The sequence below is a fragment of the Belonocnema kinseyi genome, chromosome 9 (assembly GCF_010883055.1).
Source record: "Belonocnema kinseyi isolate 2016_QV_RU_SX_M_011 chromosome 9, B_treatae_v1, whole genome shotgun sequence".
NCBI classification, from domain to species: Eukaryota; Metazoa; Arthropoda; class Insecta; order Hymenoptera; family Cynipidae; genus Belonocnema; species Belonocnema kinseyi.
Window position 1 is genome coordinate 84,784,877 of NC_046665.1, and position 27,912 is coordinate 84,812,788.

The 27,912-nt window shown below is 24.2% G+C and overlaps 5 protein-coding genes across 11 annotated transcripts in view; 2 read left to right on the top strand and 3 right to left on the bottom strand.

Annotated features, from left to right (window-relative positions):
* LOC117179379 (inositol polyphosphate multikinase) overlaps window positions 1-502 on the bottom strand; it is a 59,902-nt gene extending 59,400 nt beyond the window's left edge. For all 6 annotated transcript variants that reach the window (XR_004467914.1, XR_004467913.1, XM_033371107.1 and 3 more), the window contains exon 1: window positions 354-502. Coding sequence is in view for 2 of the 6 variants with exons in the window: in XM_033371107.1 (XP_033226998.1) it covers window positions 354-492 (139 nt within the window). In the remaining 4 variants the exon portion in view is untranslated. The remainder of the gene's footprint in view (window positions 1-353) is intronic.
* Window positions 503-638: 136 nt separating this feature from the next.
* LOC117179381 (meiotic nuclear division protein 1 homolog) lies at window positions 639-19,970 on the top strand. Of its 2 annotated transcripts, none has more exons than XM_033371112.1 (5): window positions 639-825; window positions 12,032-12,260; window positions 12,342-12,447; window positions 12,580-12,726; window positions 19,716-19,970. In XM_033371112.1, exons 2-5 carry the CDS (start codon window positions 12,034-12,036, stop codon window positions 19,851-19,853), a joined length of 618 nt encoding a protein of 205 aa, XP_033227003.1. In that variant the 5' UTR covers window positions 639-825; window positions 12,032-12,033; the 3' UTR covers window positions 19,854-19,970. The 2 variants fall into 2 exon arrangements, with proteins under 2 accessions (XP_033227003.1, XP_033227002.1); XM_033371111.1 differs by having other exon boundaries at window positions 640-825; window positions 12,028-12,260.
* Window positions 6,357-11,768, bottom strand: LOC117179382 (zinc finger HIT domain-containing protein 1). The gene is made up of 2 exons (XM_033371114.1): window positions 11,595-11,768; window positions 6,357-6,830 (listed from the first exon to the last, which is right to left on the bottom strand). Exons 1-2 carry the CDS (start codon window positions 11,734-11,736, stop codon window positions 6,505-6,507), a joined length of 468 nt encoding a protein of 155 aa, XP_033227005.1. The 5' UTR covers window positions 11,737-11,768; the 3' UTR covers window positions 6,357-6,504.
* Window positions 11,741-23,278, bottom strand: LOC117179385 (general transcription factor IIH subunit 5). Its single transcript, XM_033371117.1, has 2 exons — window positions 23,018-23,278; window positions 11,741-11,960 (listed from the first exon to the last, which is right to left on the bottom strand). The coding sequence occupies exons 1-2, from the start codon at window positions 23,050-23,052 to the stop codon at window positions 11,774-11,776; spliced, it is 222 nt and encodes a 73-aa protein (XP_033227008.1). The 5' UTR covers window positions 23,053-23,278; the 3' UTR covers window positions 11,741-11,773.
* A 2,699-nt stretch (window positions 23,279-25,977) lies between these two features.
* LOC117179384 (cytochrome c-2) overlaps window positions 25,978-27,912 on the top strand; it is a 12,810-nt gene continuing 10,875 nt past the window's right edge. Inside the window, exon 1 of the mRNA XM_033371116.1 lies at window positions 25,978-26,109. The gene's annotated coding sequence lies outside the window, so the exon portion shown is untranslated. The remainder of the gene's footprint in view (window positions 26,110-27,912) is intronic.

The following is a 27,912-nucleotide window of genomic DNA, read 5'->3' on the forward strand; positions in this document are numbered from 1 at the left end:
AAAACTGATTCTTAAGATGGCAGCACGTGTCAACGAGTGCGTAATTCAAAAGTCACGTAATCATATGGATATGATTCATCTATAGATACTAACGATCTGACAGGACATTAGAAAAAAATTAATTGCGCGTCTGGATTAAAAATTAATATTTAGATTAAAACCTGACCTGGTGAACAACATTTAAAAACGAGTTAAACACAATATTATTGTTTTTATAGCCTCAAAAACAGTCCGTTTGTTAACCCACTTTTATCTTTTTTTACCGGATTTTAAAATTACATAACCTATCTATCATCTTTATTTTAAAGTTAAGATACGTTCAAATCTTTTCCACGAATTTTACTATCACTTACTTTTTATAAATTGATAAATCAACTGGCAGAAACGAAGGAACATCACTAACTTCTTGTTAAAACTGATATTTTCGACTTGAGTAAAATCGTCTGTACTATTTACGTTCCATTTTAGAATTTGACTAATTCTTATCTGCATTTATAATTTACACCCGTGTGTAGGTGTTGAGTGATCATCTTTGTTTTTTGTTGTCCTGTGTAGAGTGCGCTGGGAAATAATCGAAAATAATCGAGAATTCAAAAAGAACGTTTTATTCTTTCGCGCCATTTAAACGCCAAACCGTTAATCTGCGTGTTTGCGCATGCACATGCGGTTGGTTGTCAGATCGTCAGATGAAGCAAACTTTCTGAAACTTTGTTATCTTTGCGTACTTTGTTGAGTGAATAACATAAAAAAGGAGATTTTTAAGTGACACTAACCCTTCATTTGTGTAAACTTTCATAAATATCCGGAAGAAGCTCAAATTTTTTGGTAAGACTTTCGTTGTATTAAAATCAAATTAAAATGCACTTTGTTAATTATAGCTTTTACTCGCTTTCATTCCTGTCATTTTCTGTATTGCGCACTAAAATTAATTTAATTTCAATTAAGCTAGTGTTGACATAACTATTCGAAGTTAATTATCATATGCAAATTAAGTAATAGTTACGTATAAATAAAAGCACTTGTTCATGAAAAGTTCGAGGTCATTTTGTGAAGGAAAACAATAATGTTTGGTAAATAATAAGGATAATAAGAATACAAGATAAAAACATTTATGTTTTATGAGATGAAATTTTGTAACAAAGTTTGTTTTCTCCAGACATAAAACGAATTTTTATTTTTTTGCCGCCATAAAAATTAAAAAGAGCGATTGTAACCTAAAAAGACACTAACAATTACAGACATTTGTCTTTGAAATATTTTGAAAAATGTCCCCGTTTTTCAGATTATTTTTCCCTAACATTATTATTTCGGTATATCAAAAAAAAATCTGTCTATTTCAGGATAGTCGCTGACTCAAGAATCATGGAAATGACAGCGAATTTGTTTTTGGTCGGGAATTTTGTAAATTTTAGAAAAAAATCTGTCCAACGTGGATTTCAACCGTTTTTTAAATAATTAGTTAAATTGTTATTTCAGTTAAGAATTTTTAATTTGAAACTCCTACACTTTTAAACATTTTCCATTTTAGATGTTAATTTTTAAGCGTGCATTTTAATTAGAAGAATTTAGAGATTCAGTTTTAATATATTTTTACCAACTAAGATTTTCCGATTAAATAAATTCAATTTTTTACTTAAAAATCTGGAAATTCTAAAATTTTGAACTGATTCCGATTCGTCTTGTAAAATCAGTTATTATTAACTTTTTAAATCTTAAAGTACAATTGAATTTTAATAATCATAACTGATTTTACAAGACGAATCGGAATCAGTTCAACATTTTAGAATTTCCAGATTTTTAAGTAAAAAATTGAATTTATTTAATCGGAAAATCTTAGTTGGTAAACAAATATAAGCGCCCGATTAAAACTTTATAAACTATTTTCAAATTGTAAATAACATCAAAATGTTGCAGTTATAATTAAAGGCTTTTATTAAATTTCAATTATTATTTCAGTCTAAAATATTCCATTTTTAAACCATTTAATTTCAGATTTTTTAATTAAGAAGATTAACAATTACTTAATATTTAGAAATATCTTACTGTTTATTTAAAATAAGTAAATATAAGTAAATATAAATTCAAAACTAAACTAAAAACAACTAAACTTTGAAACTTACAATTTAAATTATTCGATTTAAAAAATTTAATTTGTAAAACCATTTTTTGAATTTTGATGTATTAATAAGAATTGAAAAAAAATAACCATAGAAAAAATTCGAGTTACTTGAAGAGATATTTATAAGTTTTGAAAAAATTCCGCAGCCTAATTTAAAATCAAATATAGATTTTGGCAGATTTCGAACAAATATTTAGAAGCTTTGTAAGAATTTTGAAAGGCTTCAGAAGAATAAAAAATATTTCCTTTTTTATTTTTATTTTGAAAAATTAATTTTAAGAGAACATTTAAAAAGAATTAGAAAGATCCACAAATTCATCAAAAATGAATGTGGCGGATTTTAAGGAATTTTTTATTTAATTTGGCAGGACTTCCAGAAAATTTTTATGAATAATTTGAATCATTTTAAAAGATATTTAGAAGTTCTGAAAAAATTTAAATTTGGAAAAAATGGAAAAAAAAATTTAAATATTTCAATATTTTGAAGCATTTTAAGGATTTTTAAATTATTTAAAATTAAAATAATTTAGCTTTCAATTTGAAAAGTGATCAGGTTATAAAAAAATGAAATCATTCAAAGTTGTAATTTTTCGAGCTTAAAACTGCTTTAAATTATATATTTTTGACAATTTTTTAATTCATTGATTGATTCTTCAATTTAGAGAATTGAAAATGATAACGTGGATTTATATTTTTGGAACTGAATCTCAAATTTGTACCTACGGCGAATATTTAAAGATCAAAATTATAATCTTGTAATATTTTATAATCTTTTATTAATGGAATCAAACCAATTTTAATTTAATATTGAAATAAATAAATTTTAATCAATTTAATGAACTTCAGAGAAATTAAAGGCGAAGTAAGTTGCCAATGAGCTAAGAAAAATTGAAGGCAATTGAAAAGAATTGAATTAAGAGGAAATTAAATGAATTGAAAAACTTGAAGAGAATCCAAATGAATTAAAAAATATATTCGGAAATCATTTCGATTGTATAAAACCTTAACAAATTTCTCACTTTCTCAAATAAATTCCTAGAAAATCATTAAAATACTCTGAGTTTTCCGTGTAATTTTATCAAATCTGATATTTCCTGAAATCGTGGAAAATTTATTAAAAAAGCGTGAGAGCTTTGTAATATTCCGTTAAATCCTTGGACATGCATTGACATTTTTATTAATCTCTCGAAAATGTCTTAGCTTCTGACAAAGTACCCTTTAAATTACTGAAATAATTTAAAAATGCAAATGTTCCAAACCTTTTAAAATCACTGGGCATTTTTTAAGCCTTTGAAAATTCCTTGCAATTTTTTAAAGTACTCTAAAATCTTTTGAAATTCTATGAAATTGTATTAAATTCTTGAAAATTCCTTCAAATTAAAAAAAATACCCTAAAATCTGTAAAATCCTTTGAAATCTCTTCAAATTATTAAAATTATTTTAAAATTAATTAATTTAAAATTCTTAAGAATCTTTAAAAATATCTGAAAATCTTTAAAATCCTTCAGATAATTTTGAATTACCTTTAAATATTTCAAAATCATTGAGATTTCACGAAATCCCTAAATTTTGGTGAATTCTAGTTCTGTTGGAAAGAATTCAGAATGAATTTAAAAAAACTACTGAATTGATTGAATATAATATAAAAAATTTCGTATAAATTAATAAGAATTCAGAATGAATTCCAATTTAATTTAAATTAATTGTGATTAATATTTGAAAATCTCTTTAAATCTTTTAAAAACTACGAAATCGTGTGAAATTATATGAAATATGATATTTCCTCAAATCATGGAAAATTTGATTAAATACCTCGAAAGCTTTTAAAGCCCCTTAAAATAATTTAAATCGGAAATCTGATAAAAACCAGCGAAATCTTTAAAAATTTATTGAAATCTTTTAGGCTCTGTAAGATCATTTTATATCTTCTTTAATTGTAAAAAATTCCATTTTTAAATCCCTTAAAATCACTTAAATCCTTAGAAACTCCTCGAAATTCTTCTAATCACTTGAAAATTTCTTGGAATTTTTTTTAAATAACTGCAAATGTCGGAACTCATTTTAAATCCCTTCAATTTACTAAAATTAATTGAAAATTCCCTAAAATTCATTGAAATCATTTGAAATACCCTAAAATATTTCAACACCTTTAAAATATTTGGAAAAAGCTTAATATTTCAAAAAAATTTTGAAAATTCCTTTGCATTTTTAAAAATAGCTGCAAATATTTAAAATCTTTTCAATTATTTTTAAATTTCTTTAAATTATTTAAATCTCATGAAAATTCCTTGGAATTTTTTAATATATGTTAGATTTTTTTAATTATTTGAAATCACTTGAAATTGCTGACATTTATTAAGAATACCCTAAAGTATTTCAAATCGTTTGAAATCCCCTGAAACTCTTAAAGCATTTTGAAAATTCTGTGAGTTTTAAAAATACCCTAAAATATTTGAACATCCTTTAGGTTATCGAAATATGCTGAAAATATCCTAAGATATTTCAAATCCTTCAAAATCCCTTCCAATTTATTCAAGCTGATTGAAAATACCCTAAAATTCTTCAAATCCTTTGAAACCAGTTGAAATCACATGAAACTTTTGAAATCTCTTAAAAATTGACAATTTAGAAATTCTTTAGAATCATCAAATTGATTAAAAATTCTTTGAAAATATTTTTAATAATTTAAAATGCTGTGCGAGTTTTTAAAACTCTTGCAAATTGGAAGTTCTTAAAACACCGTTCAATATTTTTTATCTTTTGGAACACTCTTAAATTATTTACATTTACTAGAAAAAGTTCTTGAAAATGAAAATTTTATATCATTTTTTAAAGCTCTTGACATTCTTTTGAATTAATCAAAATACTCTAGTCTCTCAAATTCTTTAAAATCCCTTCAAATTATTTAAAAAAATGAAATCTGTTAAAAAATCCAAATCCTTGAAAATCTTTTGAAATGCCTTGAAACTTTTTAAATCTCTTAAAAATTCTTAAGAATCTTCAAATTCTTTGGAGTACCTTCATATTGCTGTAATTGATAAAAAATTCTTTAGAATCTTTGAAAATATTTTAAATACTTTGAAATTCTTTGTGACTTTTTAAAACTCTTGAAAGTTCTTAAAACACCGTTAAATATTTTTTATCTTTTGGAACACTCCTAAATTATTTACATTTACTAGAAAAAGTTCTTGAAAATGAAAAATTTATGTCATTTTTTAAAGCTCTTGACATTTTTTTAATTAATGAAAATACCCTAAAGTCTTTAAAATTCTTTAAAATCCCTTCAAATTATTAAAAAAAAAATGAAATCTTTTAAAAAAATCCAAATCCTTGAAAATCTTTTGAAATCCCTTGAAACTTTTTAAATCTCTTTAAAATTCTTTAGAATCTTCAAATTCTTTGGAGTACCTTCAAATTACTGTAATATTATTAAAAATTCTTTGTAATTTTTGAAAATATTTTAAATACTTTGAAATCCTTTGCTACTTTTTAAAACTCTTGAAAATTGAAAGTTCTTAAAATACCCTTAAATATGTGTAATCTTTTGGAACACTCTTACATTATTTATACTTATTAAAAAAAAGTTCTTGAAAATGAAAAAGTTAAGTCATTTTTTAAAGCTTTAGAAATTTTTTTGAATTAATCAAAATATCCTAAACCAGTTCAAATTCTTTAAAATCCCTTCAAATTATTAAAATCTATTAAAATTTTGTTGTTATCTTTTAAATTACACCAAAATATTCCAAACCTTTTGAAATCCCTTAAAACTTGTGGAAGCTCTATAAAATTGGAATTTAAAAAATATACCGTAGAATCTTTAAACCCTGTGGAATGACTTCAAATTACTGTGTTCTATTACAAATGTCTTGAAATCTTTCAAAATATTCCGAAATATCTCAAATACTTTGAAATACTTTGCAATGTTTTAAAACTTTTGAAAATTGAAAGTTTTAAAAATACCCTTTAATCATTAAAATCCTTCAGAATACTTTTAAATTGTTTTGAATAAATTTACTAAAATTGACTTGTAGCAGTCCTGATTATTCATTATAGTTACTTAAATTGCTTCTTACAGAAATTCAATTACTTGCATTTTTTTCCTCAAAATTTAATAGTTCCTAACTTTCGGGATTTCTCTGTCCTTCGGCCACCCTGGCTATAGTTAACGATTATTGAGATTGCACTGAAGGATTGTGAAAAATATACAAAATTTCCAAATCTTCATCGATTTGATTTTTTATTTAAAAAATTAGCAACTTCCACTAAGTTTACAATTCATAAGGAAAATATTGACATTATGAAATCAGTTCCAATCGTTTAATACAACGCTTATCATGAATCGTCTTAAAATAAAATACAAAACATTCCTCACATCGGGTAGAAAATTAAGCCGTCCATTTCAGACATCTTGTATCAAGATGTGTTCCTAGACATTTTGTGCTGCAATATCTCGCTCCACATGGAATGCAGGTGTAACTACTAGGAAATCCACAAACCGCACAAAAATGTCTCTCAGGAAATTTAGATGGTGCAGCTTGCGCAGAAGAATAATTCGGCGGTGTCGGATTATAGTTTAAATCTTCTTCTACTAATTGAGTAAAGGTTTTGCGGAACCTTTGCTTATAATAATCAGCAGATCGAGTTTTCTTCTTCCGACTTACATTTCTACTTTCCAGGGTTTCTTGAAATTTCGGTGCTTTTTTGCTCATCACTGAAAAATAATTTGCAATTTTATTATATTATAACATTCAACATTATTATTGAATCAGAGTTGCTACAAAATTCCAGTTTCCAATTTTCCTAAATTTCTCTGACGAATTTTTTATTTACCCTGAATGTTGCCAATTTTTCATTTTTGTAAACTTACTAAATTTATTTCAAAGACTCGAGAAAAACCGTACAAAAATTTATAGATGAATTTGTGACGAAACAGTTGATTTTTCAGCCAAAAAGATTGACTTTCTACCAAAAAAAGACAAATTTTCAACAAAATACATCAACTAGTTTAAAAAATGCATTTAACAAAAAAGTTAAATTTTCAACCTAAGAGATGTATTTTCGACTAAAAAGATTAATTTTCTACAAAAAAGACGAATTAAAAAAATAAAATAAAAACATGAACTTGCAACCAAATAGTGAAGTTTCCAACTAAAAGAAGCAAATTTTGAACTAAAAATAGAGCAATTAAATTGTGATCTAAAAAATATCAATTTGAAGTTTAAAAAAGTATTTTAAACGAAAAAAAGGTGAAGAATACATTTAATTTCAACTAAAAAAACACTTTTTAGTTAAAAAAAATTATTTTAAACAAAGAAAACAAATTTTCTATCAAATAGTTGAATTTTCAATCAAGAAAGAATTTTCATTCAATAAGAAAAGAAAAATGATCCAAAATGTTGAATTTTCAAAACAAAACGATAAATTTCTCAAGAAAAAATGGAATAATTACATTTTCAGATTTAAAAAAAAAACTAATTGTAAACCCAAAAATTCATTTTGAACCGCAAAAAAATGTCCAACAAAATATTTGAATTTTCAATGAAAGAAATTTATTTTTCACCAAAATATTAAATCTTCAAAACAAAAAAAATGAATTCTAAACCAAATGGTTAAATTTTCAACCAAAAAAATTGTATGTATGTATGTATGTATGTACACTGCCCTGCAAAAGTTTGAACTCACTTCGAAAAATCGTTTTTTTTTGTATTTATCGCTTTAATTATACCGGAGATGAAAAAATGTCTCTTTAAAAGGTTGTTTTCGAAATTCTGTTTAAAATAAGCCCAGGGTGAAGCCAATTTGTCTAGTTTTTAAGTAGATATTGCAAAATAGTGTAAATTTCAATGTTTTCTTAAATTTTCAATAACTTCCGAAATAGTCAACGTTTTTCTTTGCGAATTGCAAGAACTTAAAGTTTTAAAAAAAAAGTTGGATAAATTTGAAAACATCTTATTTGTAGGCAAGTCAGAATAAAAGTTAAAAAAATATTTTTGTTACTAAAAATAATATTTCAATTTTTCCAACTTTTTTTACAAATTCAAGTTCTTGCAATTCGAAAAGAAATTTTTGTTATTGAAAATTTAAGAAAACATTGAAATTTACACTATTTTTGCAATATCTACTTAACAACTAGACAAATTGGCTTCATCCTGGGCTTATTTTAAACAATTTCAAAAACAATCAACCTTTTAAAAAGACTTTTTTTTAGCTCCGGTCTAATTGAAGCGATAAATACAAAAAAAAAACGATTTTTCTAAGTGAGTCCAAACTTTTGCAGGATAGTGTATGTATACACAATAATTGTATACTCATTCAAAGACTTGACTTTTCAACCAGAAAAGATGAAAAGTCTATAAAAAAGGTTAAATTTTCAACAAAAAAGTTCATTTTCAACCATTTAGTTGAATTTTTTATCAGAATAATTAAATTTTCATCCAAATACTTAAACTTTCAACTAATAAAGATACATTTTTAACCAAAAGTGGAATAGGTACAATTTCAGTTGAAACTTAATTTTCAAGACAAAACTTTTCTACTAAAAGATCCATTTATAAACTAAAAATATAAAAATTAAATTCTAAGTTAAAAATATTCATTCTTAACCAAAAAAAAATAATTAAAAAAAATAGTTTAATTTTAAATCAAGAAAGAATTTTCAGTCAATAAAGAAAGAAAATCATAAAAAATGTGGAATCTTCAAGAAAAAAAAGGAATTTCCGACAAAAAGAAGAGGTTTTTAACAAGAACATATGAATATTCAATATTTAACCAAAAAGTTAATTTCCATCAAAAGTGTTGAATTTTAATGCTAAAACAATATATTTTTCTACAAAAAATGGAATTTTATACCTAAAAAAAAAACAAGATAAACGAATTTTTAGTTAAAAACATTAATTTTTAACCGTAATCATAAGAAATTAAGTTTCTACAAAAAAGTTTAATTCTCAACAACAAATATAATTTTTGATCAAATAGTGGAATTTTCTATCAGAATAATTGAATTTTCAACGAAATACTAGCACTTTCCACTAAAAAGATAAATTTTCAGCCACAAACGGAATAGTTAAAATAATGTATTTTCAAGCCAAAAATTTTTCACCAAACTGTTGAAATTTCAAGCCAAACAGACCAAAACAGTTACAAGTTTGTAAGACTTACTGGTTCAGGGTGGCCGTTTTAATCGAAGAAAAAGATTCCCGGTATTTTCCCGGTACGCAAAAATTTTTCACGGCCAATAAAATTTAAAAAATCATACTATATTCTAAACATTCTTCCATATAAAGTAATAAACTGTAAACAACAAATTAAAGCTTTCAAAGTGGAGCTCTTGAATTCTAAACTTTTAAAATTGAAGTTTGAAAGTTTTTCAATTCAAAAATTGTGTATTCAAATGCTCAAAAATTTACACGTACCAAATAGAAGGTAGCCACACTTTTCAAATAAACAATGTTAAATGAAATGCAAATAAACTGAAAAATTTAAGGCTTTTATAAATTATGGAGTTGAAAGATTCAGATTAAGTTCCAAAAATATAAATCCACGTTAAAATTTTCAATAGTCAAAATTAAAGAATAAAGCAATGAACTTAAAAATTTTTCTAAATTATATTATTTTAAGTAATTTTAAGCTAGACACATTAAAAATTGAAAAATAATTTTTTTAACTTAACAGTTCTTAAATTAGAAGTTAAATTATTTTAATTTTAAATAGTCTAGGCAGGCATCCTTCAAACGCTTTAAAATTTGATTTCAAAATCTTGAGAAATCTAGAAGTGGTTTTAAACTTTTCTAAATTTAAAATAATATTTGAAATTTTTTCGGAACTATTAAATATATTTCAAAATGAATTGAATTTTTTCTATAACTTTGAGAAAATCCTGCAAATTAAAAAAATTTGAATTTAAATTTACAAATAATAATAGAATACTTATTATTTGTAAAAGAATTAAAGTAATTTAAAGAGATATTTAGAAGTTGTAAAAAGATTCGAATTAAATTTAGAACTTGAAATAATTTCAAATACTTACAGCCGAAATAAAAATAAAATGTAGATTTTTGCAGATTTAAAATAAAAAATTTAGAAGATTTTAGGGACTTTTTTAATTTGCAGGATTTTCGAAAATTGTAGGAAAATTTCGATTATATTAAAAATATATTTAGAAGTTCTGAAAAAAATGTTAACACTTCGTTTAAATTACTTAAAATAATTTCAAGTTTTTAATTAATTTTGAATCTTTTCGAAACTTCTACATATCTCTTAAAATTACTGAAATTTTTCCTACAAATAATGGGTGTTCAATTGTTATTTATACGTCAAAATTTAACAATTGCACTCATAAATTAAACACTTTTTAAATAGAACATTTAAAATGGTAACGCGAAAAGATTCAAAGTTCTTCGAAAATCTAAAGATTTCTATGTAAAACAATTCAGTTTCAAATTGTTTTCTTTTAAATATTTGTTTTCAATTTACGCGTCTTAAATGAACAGTGAAATATTGCTAAATATTAAATACTTATTCTTTTTCTACATTAAGAAATTTCAAATTAAATGGGTTAAAAGTTAAATGGATTTATTTTTAAGTTAAAAATAGTAAAACGCAAGTTTACATTTTTTAATGGCTAAAAAAATTTATAGAAATAATATATTATGAAATGTATTTATAAAATTTAATATAAAAAAAATAATATAAAGGAATACCTGAAACTCTAAATTAAAAATATATTATTGATAAATCATGAAAATTTTTATTTAAAAATAAAATTATCGTAATAAATGATATATTAATTTCAAATCTTGTCAAGACTTTCTGGTTGAAACAGTTACAATCTGGAAATTCTCAAATTTTGAACGGATCTAAAATTGTTTGGTCAAATCAATTATCGTTTAGATTTCTATAATTAGAGTACAGATCCATTTTTAAAATGATTTATTTATTTATATTTACAGATGATAAAATTAAACTCTTTTTATCAATAAATTTCAACTTCAATTGGTTTTAATTTTTAATTGTTTAAATCTTCAAAATTGCGCTTTAATTATTTCAAAAACTGTTAAAAGCGAACTTGGTCAGCCGCCCTGTTTTTTATAAAAGAATCTTCGATTTTAAAAGCATTCTAAACTAAATGATATAGTAATTGATAAAAATTACAATTTAACAAATTATTTAAAAAACGGTTGAAATTAAAGTTGGATAACATTTTTATTCTAAAATTTTGGTAAAATCCCCGGTCAAAAAATAAATACAATGTCATTTCCCGATTTACCCCGGTCTCACAAAATTCCCGGTTTTCCAGGTTTCCCGGTCCAGCGGCCACCCTGTTGTTATTAACACATTTTATTTTCCAGGTATAATTTCGTTAATTTTATAAGTTGATAAAATCTTAGTCAGATTTTGTAGTTAGGGGTTGCAAATTTGATCAAAATGAAAATCCTCTGATCCTCTGATTAAATGAAGAGAATTATTAGTGATTTACCAAGATCAGCATGAGGATCTTCGTGGAAATTGTCCTGCTCTAAAGCCTCGAGAGCTTTTTTCTGCCTTCGCCTTCGAGAGGCATCATCAAGAACTCTTTTCTGATACGCATCCTTGATCCGACCCGATTCTCGATTTGCCATTTTCACAAAATCTTTTTAATCTTTTCGAATGCAAAATTTAATTAGTCTTCTCTCCCGTTGGAACTGAAATTTCGCCACCAAGATCTTCAATTTTTCCTCTCAAAGCTTCCAGAATTTCGGCAGAAATGAATAAGTGTCTCTCGTCCAAATCTTGAATAATAAATTTTTGGCCCAAAGTCTGTTTCTCGTCCAGATCCAAGATCAATTGTTTCATAGCTTCATCACTGAAAATAAAAGAAAGAATAACACTTCTCTTAAAACAATCATTTATTTTTTTCCTTTTCATTTAAGATAGAAATGTCAAAGCGCAAGGGAGTATCATTGGATGAGAAGCGAGCAAGAATGCTTCAATTATTCTACGAAAAAAGAGAATTTTTCACTTTGAAAGAATTGGAGAAAGTTGCTCCTAAAGAAAAAGGAATTGTTGCTCAATCTGTGAAGGACGTTTTACAAAATTTAGTCGACGATGGACTCGTTCGTACTGACAAAATTGGGACCTCCATTTATTTTTGGGCCTTTCCAGGGTAATTAATTTTCTATGAATTATTTTTCTTTTCTTCTGGGATAAATTTGTCTGAATTGTTGTTGGTTTGTTGATAATATAGAGAAAAGATCACCTCCTTGGAAAACCGGATTTCAGAAGCGAGTAAAAGGATCGTCGAAGCAGAATTTAAGATCAGTAAACTTAAAGAAGAATGTGAAAAAGAAAAGGCAAATTTTTTATTAGCTAGAATATTTCTCTGTTGGTATCATTGTTTCTATTCAGAATATTGTCATTATTATTTTTCAAACTAGTAACTAAATGTCAATTTTTCAATCAATAACTGGCTGATTGAATTCTAGGCGGGGAAAGAGGAAAGCGAGGAAAAACAGACGATACTGAAGGAAATCGAAGAATTCAAAAGAAGAGAGACTGAACTTCATAGCCAGGTTGGAAAATTTAGTGACATAAATCCAGATGAGATTGCTAAATTAGCTGACACATCAGAGGTAAATATTATTAGTTGAAATAAATAATTTTAAATTCCCTGCCATTTACATGTTTTTCCCAGTTAAGCTTTTCAATTTTCTCAGTCAATTAAAAGTAAAAATATTTACCGCAAAAATCAAACATTTATTTTAATTTATCACGTTCATTCTGAACATCCTTTAATGCAACAGAGCAAAAAATCTCAAAATAACTGAATTTTGAAACAAATACTTTATTTTACACTAAAAAATATCAATTTTCAACAAAAATGGAAAATTTAAACTTCCAATTAGCATAGTTGAATTTTAAGCCAAAAAAATATAAATTTTGAATCACAAAGGTGAATTTTCAAACAATAAAATTAATTTTCCACCAAAAATACAATTTTTCATCGAAACAAACATGAATTTTTTAACCAAATAGTTGTATGTTCAGTTAAAGGAGACAAATTTTCAACCAAATAGTTGAATTTTGAACTAAAAAATTCTTTTTAAACGAAAATGGAATAGTTACATTTTTAGTTAATATAATTAATTTTTAACCTAATTCATGGATTTTCAAACAAAATGAAGAATATTTAAATGAAATAATTCAATTTCAGACCAAAAATATGAATTTTCAACCAAGAAGATTAATTTCTGCCAAAAAAGACGAATTTTAAACTGAAAAGGATCATTTGTCAACCCAAAAATTGAATAATTGAATTTTGAGTTAAAATAAAAGTTTAGCCACAGAAATGAGCTTTTAATTAATATTATGGAATATTTAACTGGTATAATACTTACATATTCAGTTGAAACTAAAAATGAATTTCAATTAAGAAGGAAACCAATTTTCAACGAAATAGTGAAATTTTCGGAAAAAACTCTTTTTCATCCAAAGAAAAAACAATTTTTCAATCAAATAGCTCATTTTAAAAAACCAAGAAATGAATTCTAAATTAAAATTATGAAGTAAGAATAGTTTTTAGACAAGAAAATTATCTTTCAAAGAAAAATATAATTTTCAATATCCGAGTGGAGTAAGTTAAATTTTAAGTTAAAAAGATTACATTCAACAAAAAAAACTAAATTTTTTACTAGAATAGTTGAATTTCGAAACCATAAAGATCAACATTCAACTAAGATGATGAGCATTTAAATGAAATAATATAATTATTTACCAAAAATATAAATTTTCAACTAAGAATATTGATTTCGACCAGAAAACACGATCTTCAATTTAAAAGTAATGCTGAATAATTAAAAAGTTACAAAAATTAAAAAAAAAAGAGTTTAACTTTTGACCAAGCAATTTTATTTCCAAACTAAAGGATGAACTTTAAACTAAATTGATAAATATTTAACTGGGATACTTAAATTTTCAACCGACAAGAAAACGTTTTAGACAAGAAGATTAACTTCCAAAGAAAAAGATACTTTTCTATAAAAGAATATATTTTTTTTAACAAAATACGTGTATTTTCAGAAATTTAGTTGAATTTTGTATTGAAAAATACCAATTTTTTCGTTTAAATTCTTCAATTTCAGAATATAAAAAATGAATTTTCAACTAAAAATGGGACATTTAAATTATCAGTTGAAGAAATTAATTTTCAAACTGACGAATTTTCAACTAAAATGATGAATTTTTAACTGGTATTGTGGAAAATTTAAAAAAAGAGGAATTTTCATTAAAAAAAAAGATAAATTTTTAATTTTAGATCGAACAGAAATCTAGTTTCTTATGAAAACACAATTGAAAAACAGAGTTCCAAACTACCTTACTTTTTTGCTCATTAGAGACAAACATAAGAATTTAAAAAAAGAGAAAATAAATTTTCAACCAAGAATAGAATTGTTCAATTTTCCTTTTAAAAACTAATTATTCGCAAAAAACGTACTTTTAGCAAAATAGTAAAAAAAAATCTCCAATAGTAAAATTTTTAGATAAAAAAACCTCATTTTCAACGACCAAATAGTTTTATTTTCAACTAAAATTATAAATATTTAACTAGAATACTTGTATTTTTAACCAAAAAGATGAATTTTCAAACAAGAGGATTAATTTTCTACCAAGAAAAGACGATTAAAAAAAAAATTATTATCAACCAAAATAGTTGAATTTTGAACTAAAAATTACCAATTTTCAGCTAAAAATTGACTAATTAAAATTTCAGTTAAGAAAATTAATTTTTCACCAAAAATACGTCAACCAAAATGAGGAACTTTCGACTGAAATAATTGGAATAGATATTTAAAAATAAAAAAAAAAAGAATTTTTAACGAGATTTTAATTTTCAACCTAGTAGTTTTAATTTCAACCAAAATTATTAATATTTAACTGAAGTACTTGAATTTTTAACCAGAAAGACTCATTTTCAAACAAGATTAATTTCCGACTAATAAAGGACGATTTTCCAAGAAAATATATGAATTTTCAACTAAAAAAAGACACATTTGTAACCTAATATTTGAATTTTCAACTAAAAAGTATCAATTTTCAGCCAAAAATGGAGTGAATAAATATTCAGTCAAAAAATTAATTATAAGCAAAAATTTTAATCAAAACGATGAATTTTTAAACTGAATTTTAATTTAAAATTCGCATTTTGCAACAAAAGAGTTTAAATTTCAACCAGTTAGTTTTATTTTCAAATAAAATGATGAATATTTAACTGGAATAGTTGAATTTTAAACCAAAACGAATAATTTTTTATTGAAATTAGGAATCTTTATCTCGAAAGTTTGTTTTTTAAACTAAAAAAAAAAAACAGTTTTGAACAAAATAAATTTACTTTCAATCAAGTATTTTTATTTTCAACTAAAATTGTGAATATTTAACTAGAATAGTCGAATTTTAAACCGAAAAGAATAATTTCCAACAAAAACTATGAAACTTTAACTAGAATAATTGAATTTTCAACAAACTAACCATATTAATTTTCTACCAGAACATTAATATCCAGCAAAAAAGACTTCAACCAAAAAAACAATTTTAACAAAATAGATTTTATAAACTTTAAATTATATAATTTTCATTCCAAAAAAGAGGATTTCTGAATGAAAAATGTTATAGTTGATATTGAACCAAAAAGATTGTAATTTTTAATAAAAAAGATTGCTTAAAGAGAGAGAAAAAAAAGTTCGAGCAAACTGTTTAATTTTCAAGCAAGAAGATTAATTTTCTACTAAATAGAACGAATTTTCAATACAAGAATTGAATTTCCAACCCGATACTTAAATTTTAACTAAAATCGAGCAATTAAAAAAAAATAGAATAGTTAAATTTTCAGTGAAGAATTAATTTAAAATGAAAAAGAAAATTTTCGTCAAAACAGTTAAATATATTAATAAAAGCTACTTTTACAAATGAAGAACCATTGTTTATCTTAATTTTCTATTGCAATTTTTAACTAAGTTAAGCACGCTGTCTCAAAAATTCCTTTGCTATAAAAAAATGCTCTGAAAAATCCAGGTTTTAACACTTTAACACTTGCAAACTTGAACATTTTCTTCAAATTTTGAAAAGTTAACTCATGTTTTCAAATTTTAAAGCATTTTAATTTGGAGTTTCCGAAAGCTTGAAGTTTTTTGCAAGATATAATGAAACATTTTCATTAGGAATTCTTTTAATACTTTAAATGTTAAAATTTCAGAACGAAACATATTTAAAATAATATAATTAGAAATCGGAAGCCACCTAAATTGAACACTTTATTTGGAGGCCCTCAAAAACACTTTTAATATTATAAATTCAAAACTAAAAACATATAAGCTTGAGGGATTGCAATTAAAACTATTTTTTAAATTTAAATACTAATTCTTGAATTTTATACACTGCGTTAATTCAATTTTCTCTCATTTATAAAGTTTTATTGCAATTATTCTTTTAATATTTTCAATTTAAAATTCGTTCCAATTATTAAGACTTTTAATTGGAAATTTTTGTATTTTGAACAATTTATGTAAAGAAGAAGCTATCTCATTTTTCAATCTTAAACTACGACTTTGAGTTTTCTGAATATCTAGTCGGTTTTGAAAAGATTAAGAAATAATTTAAAACCAGCAGAGATTTGAAAAAATGTTTATCGAAATGAAGATTTTTGAAGCTTTTTAAGCTTTTGAACAAAAAGTTTATATAAACTTAATAATTTTTTTGGTATTAATAATTAATTATTAATTAATTATTAAAGGGCAAGGTGGCCGCTGGACCGGGAAACCTGGAAAACCGGAAAATGACAGGGAATTTCATGGGATGGGGAAACCCGGGAAATGACAGTGAATTTATTTTTTGACCCGGAATTTAAAAAAAAATTGTAGAATACAAAATTTGTCCAATTTTGATTTCGATCGTTTTTTTTTTAATAAGTTTTCAAATTGTAATTGTTATAAATTATTATATCATTTAGTTTAAAAAGCTCAATTCGAAAATCTTTCACTTTAAAAATTTTCAATTTTAGATTTTTAATTTTTAAGCATATATTTTAATTTAAAGAGTTTTAAAATTCAGTTTTAAAGGTAAAAAAATTAAAAATTAGAAGTTTTTAAAATCGAAGATTTTTTTTATAAAAAGCAGGGTGGCCGCCAGACAGGGAAACCGGGAATTTTACGAATTTTCAGAATAAAAATTAGCCACATTTCGATTTTAACAGTTTTTGAAATAATTGAAATGCAGTTTTGAAAATTTAAACAATTAAAAATTAAAAGCATTTGAAGTTGAAATTTTTTGATAAAAAACAGTTTTATTTTATCAACTGTAAATATAAATAAATAAATTATTTTTAAAATGGATGTGTACTCGAAATCTAAACAATAATTGATTTGACAAAACAATTCTAGATCCGTTCAAAATTTAAGAATTTCCAGATTGTAACTGTTTCAATCCGAAAGTGTTGATAAGAATTGAAATTAATATATCATTTATGCCGATCATTTTATTTTTAAATAAAAATTGTCATGATTTATCAATAATATATTTTTAATTCAGAGTTTCAGGTAATCCTTCATATTAAATTTTTATATTAAATTTAATCAATAAATTTATTAATATATTATTTTTTCAACTATTAAAAAATATAAACGTGCGTTTTACTATTTTCAACTTAAAAATAAATTCATAATAATATAGTCATAATTAAAGGTTTTTATTAAATTTAAAATATTGTGAGTCTAATTTATTTAATTTTTATCCCATTTAATTTGAAATTTCTTAATGTAGAAAAAGAATAAGTATTTAATATTGAGCAATGTTTCACGGTTCATTTGAGACAAGTAAATTGAAACCAAATATTTAAAATAAAACAATTTGAAACTGAATTGTTTTACATAGAAAGCTTTGAATCTTTAGCTTTCCGATGAACTTTTAATATTTTAGCGTACAATTATAATTGTTCTATTTAAAAAGTGTTTAATTTATAAGTGAAATTGTTCAATTTTGACGCATAAATAACAATTGAACACTTACTATTTGTAGAACAAATTTTAGTAATTTAAAGAGATATTTAGAAGTTTTGAAAAGATTCAAAAATAATTAAAAACTTGAAATTATTTCAAGTAATTTAAAACGAAGTGTGTTAACGTTTTTTCAGAACTTCTAAATATATTTTAAAATTAATCAAAATTTTTCTACAATTTTTGAAAATCTAGCAAATTAAATAAAATCCTTACAATCTTCCATGTTCTTCTTTGATAATTTTTTTAATCTCTTCAAATTTTCTTGAACTTTCTGTTAAAATAATTTTTCAATTTTCCTAAAAATCTTAAGAAACTTTTTAATTCTTCTGAAATCTTTCACAATTATTAAAAAAATTCTAAATTTTTTGTTTGAAATTTTCAAAAGTCTCAATTTTATTTTAAACTCGACTGTAAGTATTACAAATTATTTCAAGTCTAAATTTAATTCGAATCTTTTTAAAACTTCTAAATATCTCTTTAAATTACTTTAATACTTTTACAAATAATAAGTATTCTGTTATTATTTATAAATTCAAATTTTTTTTAATTTGCAGGATTTTCTCAAACTTATAGAAAAAATTCAATTCATTTTGAAATATATTTAATGGTTCCGAAAAATTTCAAATATTATTTTGAATTTGGAAAAATTTAAAACCACTCCTAGATTTTTCAAAATTTTAAAATAAAATTCTAAAGCTTTTGAAGGATGCCTAGACTTTTTAAAATAAAAATAATTTAACTTCTAATTTAAGATCTGTTTGTAATTCAAGTTTGTAATTTAAGTTTGTAATTCAAGGGTTCCACTTTGAATGCTTTAATTTGTTGTTTATTACTTTAAATGGAAAAATGTTTCGAATATAGTTTGATTTTTTAAATTTCATTGGCCGTGGAAAATGTTTGCGAACCGGGAAAAAAATTGGGAATTTTTTTCGATTAAAACGGCCACCCTGAAAGAGGTATTACAAACAACAATTATACAAATTATTCACTCACCTACTCAGTGAGTTTCACATTAACTATATTATAAGGACATGCACATATTATAAAACTATTATAACAGATTAAAAATAGTTTTTCGTAATAAATCGTCAATAATTAATTAATCGCCAATACCAATGACATTGCAGATTATATCTGAGCTGTATTTACCAATTAGAATACAAAAAATAATAAACTAAAGATATTTTTATAAAAAATAATACAAAAAATTGCAACAATATATCAGATATATAAATATATCACATTACATATAATTACAATTATAATTATGTTAAATGCGTTTTATTCCTGTCTCTAGCAAAAGAAGATTTGATATTTACAACTAGAAAATTAAATTATTATTTAAACCAGGAACAAATAGTTTTGACTTATTTTAACACGGCATTTCAATGTTAACCTTGTCTACTTAAAAATTATTTAATAAAAAGGATCTTAATTCAAAATTGTAAAATTTTGAACAATTAAAATTTAAAACTTCGCGTAGGTCTATTTTTGGGAGATCAATTTACATTAGTGTAGGTTTAGCAGCAGCCTTTTTTGAACCCGAAAAAGTTTAATATGACAAATTTTTTTAGTTGTACAAAGACGCTGCAAACATCTGGACAGATAATATCTTCGCAATTCAGAGTTGGTGTAAAAACAAATTCGACATCTCGGAAGAGTTCCTTAACAAACAATTTCACATTCCGGATGATTTGGAATATGTGGAATAAAATTAATGAAATGTTGTTAATACAAAGATAAATAGATTATAGATTTTGTTATTTTGTAAATCAAACGTATTTTAAGGCCTTTTGTAATCTGCATAATTATAGTGATTACTTTTATAATTAGTTTGTCTATTTTTAATCAGTTCCGCTACCCTTAATACAATTTAACTTATCTCATGATTTTTAAAAAAAAAGGTAAGCTACAAAATACCAATTGCGAAATTCCTAACTTTTCCTGAACGATTTTTCATTTTCCCTGAACATTATAAATTTTCCTTTTAGGTTAAATTTTCAACCAACAATATTAATTTTCTACCAAAAAGATGAATAAAAACAAAAAACATAAATTTCTAACAAAATAGTTAAACTTTTAATTAAGCAAAGAAATTAATTTTTAACTAAAATGAGGAATTTTTATCTAAACGAGATGAGTTTTTAACGACAAAAGAAACATTTTCAACCCAGAGCGGAATAGTTATATTTAAAGTCAAAACAATTTTTAACCATAAAAAAAGGAATTTTTAACAAAAAAGTTGAATTTTCCACCAAAGAAATGAATTGTCAACAAAAAAGATGAATTTCTCCAAGAGGGTGTATGTTCTACCACAAAAGATGACTTTTCAACTATAAAAAGTTGTTACATTTTTAATCGCAGAAATCAATTTTCAACTATAATAATGAATCTTCAATTTAAAAAAATAATAATTTTGCCTCAAATAGTTGAATTTTCGATTAAAAAGATCAATTTTCAACCATAAAGATTAATTTTCTAACAAAAAATTCGAATTTTCAGCCAAAAAATATAAATTGTAAAAAAAATAGAACAGTAAGATCTTTAGGTAAAAAAATCATTTGCAAAAAACAAAAAATTTTTAACCAAATAGTTGAATTGAAGACCAAAAAGTTAAATGTTCAACCAAAAAGATCAGTTTTCTACCAAAGAAGTCAAATTTTCAACAAATTTAATTAATTTTCAACGAAAAGAATCAGTTTTCTGCCAAAAATGGAACATTTACATTTTCAGTTGAGAATATTAATTTTTAACAAAATACAAGAAGTTTCAGCTAAAAAAGATTCAACCAAAAATGGAAGTTACATTTTTCGGTGAAAAATTAATTTCCAACAATAAAAAAGGCTCTTGAATTAGAATAGTGAATGATCAAACAAAAAGAATAAATTTTTAATAAAGTAGTTCCACTTTCAGCTAAGTAGTTGAAATTTCAACAAAAGATGCAGTTATTGATATTTCAACCAAAAAATATTGAAAAATAATTTAAAATATTTCAATTTTTATCCAAAGAAATGAATTTTTATCTAAAATAAGGCATCTTTAACGAAAAAGATGAATTTTTAACCAAGAAGATTAATTTTTAATAAAAAATTACAAATTTTCAACTAAAAAGTTGAATTTTTTGCCAAGAACATTAATATTCTACCACAGAAGTTGAATGTGCAACAAAAAAAGTTACATTTTTCACAAAACGAATGAATTTTAAATAATAAAGATGATCTTGAATACAAAAATATGAATTTTGAATCAAATATTTTAATTTAAGATCAAAAAGATATATTTTCGAACGTAAAGATTAATTTTCCACTAAAAAAGTCTAATTTTCAACAAATTTCATGAATTTTTAAGAAAAAAAGATCAGTTCTGTGCAAATAATGGAACATTTATTTTTACACTTGAAAAACTTAATTTAGAACAAAATACATGGATTTTCAGGTAAAAAAGATTCAACCAAAAATAGGATATTTATATTTCTAGGGCAAAAATTAATTTTCGACCATCATAAAAAAGAATGAATTAAAAAAAAAAGTAGCTTCACTTGCAGCTAAGTATTTAAATCTTCCAACGATAAATGTAATAATTGATAGTTGAACTAAAACAATTTTTAAATAACTAAAAATAGTTACATTTTGATCAAGTGCAATGAATTTTTAACTAAAATGAGGAATCTTTAACCAAAAAGATGAATTTTCAACCAACAAGATTAATTTTCAATTAAAAAAGACACATTTTAAACTAAAAAAGACAAATTTTAAACTAAAAAATAGTTAAATATTCAATCAAATGATGAATTTTTCACTAAGAAAATATTCTACCATAAAAGTTGAATTTTCTACAAAATGGTTACAGATATACACAAACAAAATATTTTTCAATACTAAAGATGAATATTTAATAAAAAATACAAATTTTGAATCAAATAATTGAATTTGAGACCAAAAAGATAAATTTTCTACAAAAAAAGGTGAATTTTCAAAAAATATAAGGAATTTTAAACAAAAAAGATCAATTATGCGCAAAAAATGGAAGTTATATTTTCAATTGAAAAAATTAATTTTTATTAAAAACCAAAAATGAATTTTTCAACAAAATAGTTAAATTATTAAAAAAAATTAATTTAAAAAAAAATAAATGCATTTTCAGCTTAAAGAGATTCAACCAAAAATGGAATAGTTACATTTTTAGATGAAAAATTAATTTTCCATAAATAAAACAAATTTTCAACTAAAAAATAGTTAAATTTTCAACGAAAAGGATGAATTTTTTACAAAGAAGATTAATATCCCCCTACAAAAGTTTAATTTGCAACAAAAAAGTCAAATTTTTAACAAAAAGAAATTAATTTACTAACAGATTAATTTTGAATAAAAAAAATGAAATTTGAACCAAATAGTTGAATTTTCTGCCAAAAAGTTGAATTTTCAACAATAAAGATTTAATTTCTTACAAAAAAAAACGAATATTCAAGAAAACAGTTAAATTTTCAGCCAAACAGCTTGACTTTTGTTTTTAACAAAATAAAATTCATTCCCTACGTTTATAAATTATTAAAATAACTTTTTATAGGTTAACATTTTTTTAAACATTGAGTGCAATTTGCACAATATGGTAAATTATATTAAATAATTTTCATAACTGACCATTTTTTAAAGCAATTAGATGTTTTCCTTTCTTTTAAATATATTAGTAAAATTTCATACCTGTCAAGTTTTTGAAATTGAGTTGAATAGTCCGCGCAGTAAAAATAGCAAATTTTCATTTTCGGGCATGAAAAAACAGGACATAGCTCAAAAAAATCAGTAAATCAGGACATTTCCTGATAAATCTGGGCTTTTGGTCAATCTATATATTGACAATATTATTTAACAATACTCACCATTGAACTAAAATTCCTTTTGTAATATTAACCATGACGTTTTCCAAATATCTTGTATCACTTTATTCCTTCCTTTGTGGAAGAAACTTTTTTACTTTAGAACAAATATTGACATTCCACCTTTCATGCAGTTTTTTGAGGTTATGTTTAATTTGGTTATTTATATATGTTTTTTTTTGTTTTTTTCTTCGTGTTTCCGACGTTTCGGCATAGACATATAAAGTCTAGACCAACAGTCTCTTTGATCCGCCGACGCTCCTGTTTAGAGAGAGAGAGAACGAGTCGAGCGAGGAGTGCCGTCTCTTTCTAACACGGGTCACGTAAGTGGATAGATGGTAAATCCACCAAGAAATTTGGCCGGAAATTAGGATAACCTGACCTCTAGTGACGACATTCATAAACCAGATTTGCATTAGAATCTCTTATTTTTTGTTATGTTTTGAAAACATTTATTTTAAATAAATCGTAAACATGATAATTATTAATTAAGTGAAATACGCTCACAAATATTGAAACATTTCTTGCATATTTCTAAAACTAGTAAATATTTGACAACGTAAAAATATTAAAGTAATTTAAAATTAATTTCTTAACATCAAACATATAATAAACAATTTCAAAATCCATTCTTAAACAAATTTTTAAATATTAAGATCTAGCATTTTTTAGAAATATTAGTCAATAATTAATCAATTCTAATTGAAAGCTTTTGAAATCAAACAAAAGCAGCTAAATTTTTTTTATTTGAAACGCTGTCAAGTTGAAATTATTAACCCTTAATTAATATTTTAAACCACATTTAACTTACTAAATTTTTCTCTGATTCTAGATTAGATAAAATATTTTTTAAAATAACAATATTTAAAATTGTTGAAATTGTATCATTCCTATTTCATAGCATTCGAAATCGAATATTTTCCGACTAGAATTTTGATCATTCGATAAGAATAGATAATAAGAAATTGAAATTGTAGTATTTATAATGAACGCGTTATAAATTTAATAGATAATTAAAATTGAAAAGTTTTTTTTTTAAATAATTTTGAATTTCAAACTTTGACTGTATAAAATTTAAAACTAAATTTATTGTTTTAAAGTCAAAGCTTCTGTTTAAGTCACCGTTTAAATTAGACACATTTTCAATTATAAAATTAAATGTTTGTAAAAATAAAAGTTTAAAATAAAAAGTAATTCTTAATAAAAAAAAACATTTAAAATGAAAAATTTCTACTTGAGAACGTTGAAAATTAAACGAACTAGAACTTAATTTTAAAATTAAGAAATTTTACTTACTAATTGTAAGAATTTTGGGATTAAAATTTTTTCACACTGAAAGCTGAAACTAAATAAAATTTAAATTTAAGTAAATTTAATTCGTTTAAAAATGATACATTTTAACGTTTTTAGTTATACCTATCAAAATTCAACCATTTCAATTTGAATTCGGGTTGATAATTAAATTGCTTTGTGGATAATTCGTTTATTTGGATTCAAAATTCAACTGCTTTGTTGGAAACTCGTCTTTTTTTGTTAAAAATTTATTTTCGTATCTGAAAATTCAACCATTCCATATTTTTGGTTGGAAATTTGTACTTTATGCGTTAGAAATTCAACTATTTGGTAGAAAATTCAAGTATTTTGTTCAAAATATTGGTCTTTTTGTTTAAAAAAAAAAATCATATTTGTTTAAAGTTTATCTCTTTGCTTTAAAATGTAACTATTTTGATTAAAAATTGTTTGAATTCCTATTTAGTTGACAATTTTTTTTAATTCCACTACTTGCTTGAATGTTGAACTATTTGGCGGAAAAATAATCTTTTTTGTTAAAAATTCGTCTTTTCGGGTTAAATTTAACTGTTCCATTTTTGGTTAAAATTGAACATATTTGATTTTTTTAAAATAAAAAACGTTACATAATTTTACATAAAATTAAAAATTCGAAGGAAATTCATATTATTGCTATATTAATAAATCACATCTAAGTAAATCTAAAAATACTAAAACATAACGATATTTCACAAAAGCTAATATTTGTCTGCTTGTTCGTACAGATTCTTATTTCTTATTGTCTTCTTAAGCTTAAGTATTAAAACGTTTCCAAAATTTCTAAAATTAACGATTATTAGTATTAATTTCCGTATAAGCGCATACATTATTAAGGCAGATTTAGAGTACGTCTCAAGAAAATGTGCCAATCTTCGGTATTTTTCTAAATGGAAAAATTCCAGCGTTTCCAATTTTCCAAATTTTAAATTGTAGTTAGATTTTGTCTATCGGAATCCTTGCCTGGTCCTCAGCGGAGGACAGTCTTGTACTATCTAATACCTCGGTTTGTATTTGTTAATATTTTTATATTTAACCACGCAAATTGTATCGTGAATTTTAATTACTTTGAATCAATAAATTTTAACGAGTGCATTTTTTCTTTAGTCTGTATTTGACCATGCAAAAAATTTTGTTGAAAATGCAATGCTTTCAGTGAAATGTTAAGAATTTAAAGAGTTTCAAATTGAATGTAATATATTATGAAACTTTCGAACGTTACTTCTGTAACTTTGATCTAATGAAACGTTTCATTGACCCACATCACTATTAATATAATTTATACAATAATCCACAATCACAATTATTTCATTTTAACGTTTACTAACAAAAAATAATAAAATTTTTCCCGCCCGGAACTAAATTTCAGTACATTTTCTCATTTTTCGTTGGCAGTCCTGGTTCCAATTTTAAGCATATCTTTGCCTATCCTAAAAAAAGTGAATCTGACCAGTCAGGCAGAAAACAATATTTGTTTGCTCCAAGACTTTTGATAAAAATGATAATATAAAGTATGTAGAATCATAAAAAATAAAATTTTCGCAAAAAAAAAATAGACGTGACAGGGCGTCTAGGCAATATCTTTGGCTAGAGGACCACGTGCTCGTTGGAATCCCCCACAATTTTAATTATTGCGTCAGCCCTGAAATCCTTGGGAGCTTTGCAGACTACGTCACTACGCAGCTCATAGATCGATCGAGAATTTCGGAGCATCTCAGTCAGGACAGTCAGTCCACGATCATCATTAATTTCGTCTGCACTTTAGCAAAGTAAGTTTTTACCTCAAATATTTTCCTGCCAAAAATCACTTAGAACTTGCACGAAATCCCCGAAATATCCAAAATCTACCTATTCTTTTAAAAATCGTTCAAAAATGATTCAGTAAGTCTGCGCCAAAGTTACATTCCTTTTGTACTCCAGCATGACGTGGAATTCGAGCACGTGTTAGTTTTTATGTGTTTGTGGAATTTTATTAAAATTTATACCTGAAAGGAATTTTTCGTTTTGTGTTTTTCATGTTCTATTAAAGTTCGGGAAGAGTCATAATTATTATATAACTTTTGGTCATGCGCAAGTGTGCCACTGACTCGGTTTTTAAGCTTATTGAACGGTAATTGATCGGTAATGAAAATTGTTGAACCTTCTGTTTGTACCCTTTCATTGAGGTTACTAATTTATTACCTTGACCGCGAATTGTTTAAGCGACCAGAGGGCAAAGGTTAATTCTACTCTGGCAATTGGCCAAAGGTTCTCATGACTTACACGCGCCACAAAAGATTTCATAAGTGTAAATTATTTTTGAGAGTTTAAAAATGGTTACATTTTGTAATATCTGTATAAAAGAAAAATCATGTTCGAAGACTTGACATTTTCTTGAGTTTTTTAAAAAAGGATTATAATTGATTAAATTACATTGAATTTTGTAATAGGTTACTGCATGCTTAATTGCATAATGTTACATTTTTCTATGCAATATTTCATTTCCACGAAATTAATCTTTGTTGGAACTTGTAACTGCAGACGCAACAAAATGCAAATTTTTTCAATTACAGATAAACAAGTGACAAGCATGACATAAGTTACAATTACATGATTCATTAATCGTTATCGTATTATTAATTATATCCCTATCAATTCCAATTCTCTGTAATGCTTCCTTCAACCTTTTTTTATATTGACACCTGTTAGTACAAAATGCATTTTTTTTTAGTTTTTAGCATTTGAGCTTTAAACAAATGGGATTATAATTTTTCTCTTGTAGTCTATCGATAAATTCAGGATTCGGACTTATCATACTCTTGACACTGTTTGACACTTTTTGAATGATGACACTATTTTTCTACTATTTTGAGAAAATAACACTAAAAGACATTAATTCCTCACAATTGTGAAACAAAAAATAGATTTTAATTTAAATCAAAAATAATTTAACCGATTTAATAAATAATATAATAATGAAAATAAGTTTTACCGAACAATTCCATTTTTAACCAAGAAGATTAATTTCGAAAATAGGAATTTTCAACAAAATACATGAATTTTTCACCAGCTAGTTATATTTTCAATTTAAAAAGATCGACTTTTAACAAAATATAGAACATTAAAATTTACAGTTAAGAAGATTACTTTTCAATCAAGGAAAAACTAATTTTCACTATAATAGTTCGATTTTCAACCAAAAAATGATCCCTTTTCAGCCAAAAGTAAAATATTTAAATTTTTAGTTGAATAGATTATTAATGAACAAAACAAAAAATGAATTTTCAACCAAGAAGACTACTTTTTAATTAAAAAAGATAATTTTTTAACAAAATTATATATTTTAATTTTCAGTTAAAAGGATTAATTAAACAAAAACAAACCAAATTTTCAATATAATGGTTGATATTTAAACAAAAAAAAAAACGATTTCTCTACAAAAAATGTAATGGTAGATATTTTAAACAAATAATATTTTTATATAAAATTAAAAAGTGGGTTTATGCCAGGAAGGTCATGTACGGATCAAATATTCAGCTTACGGCAAATAACAGAAAAAAGTTTGAGAGTAGGAAAAAAAGTTTTCTGTGCAT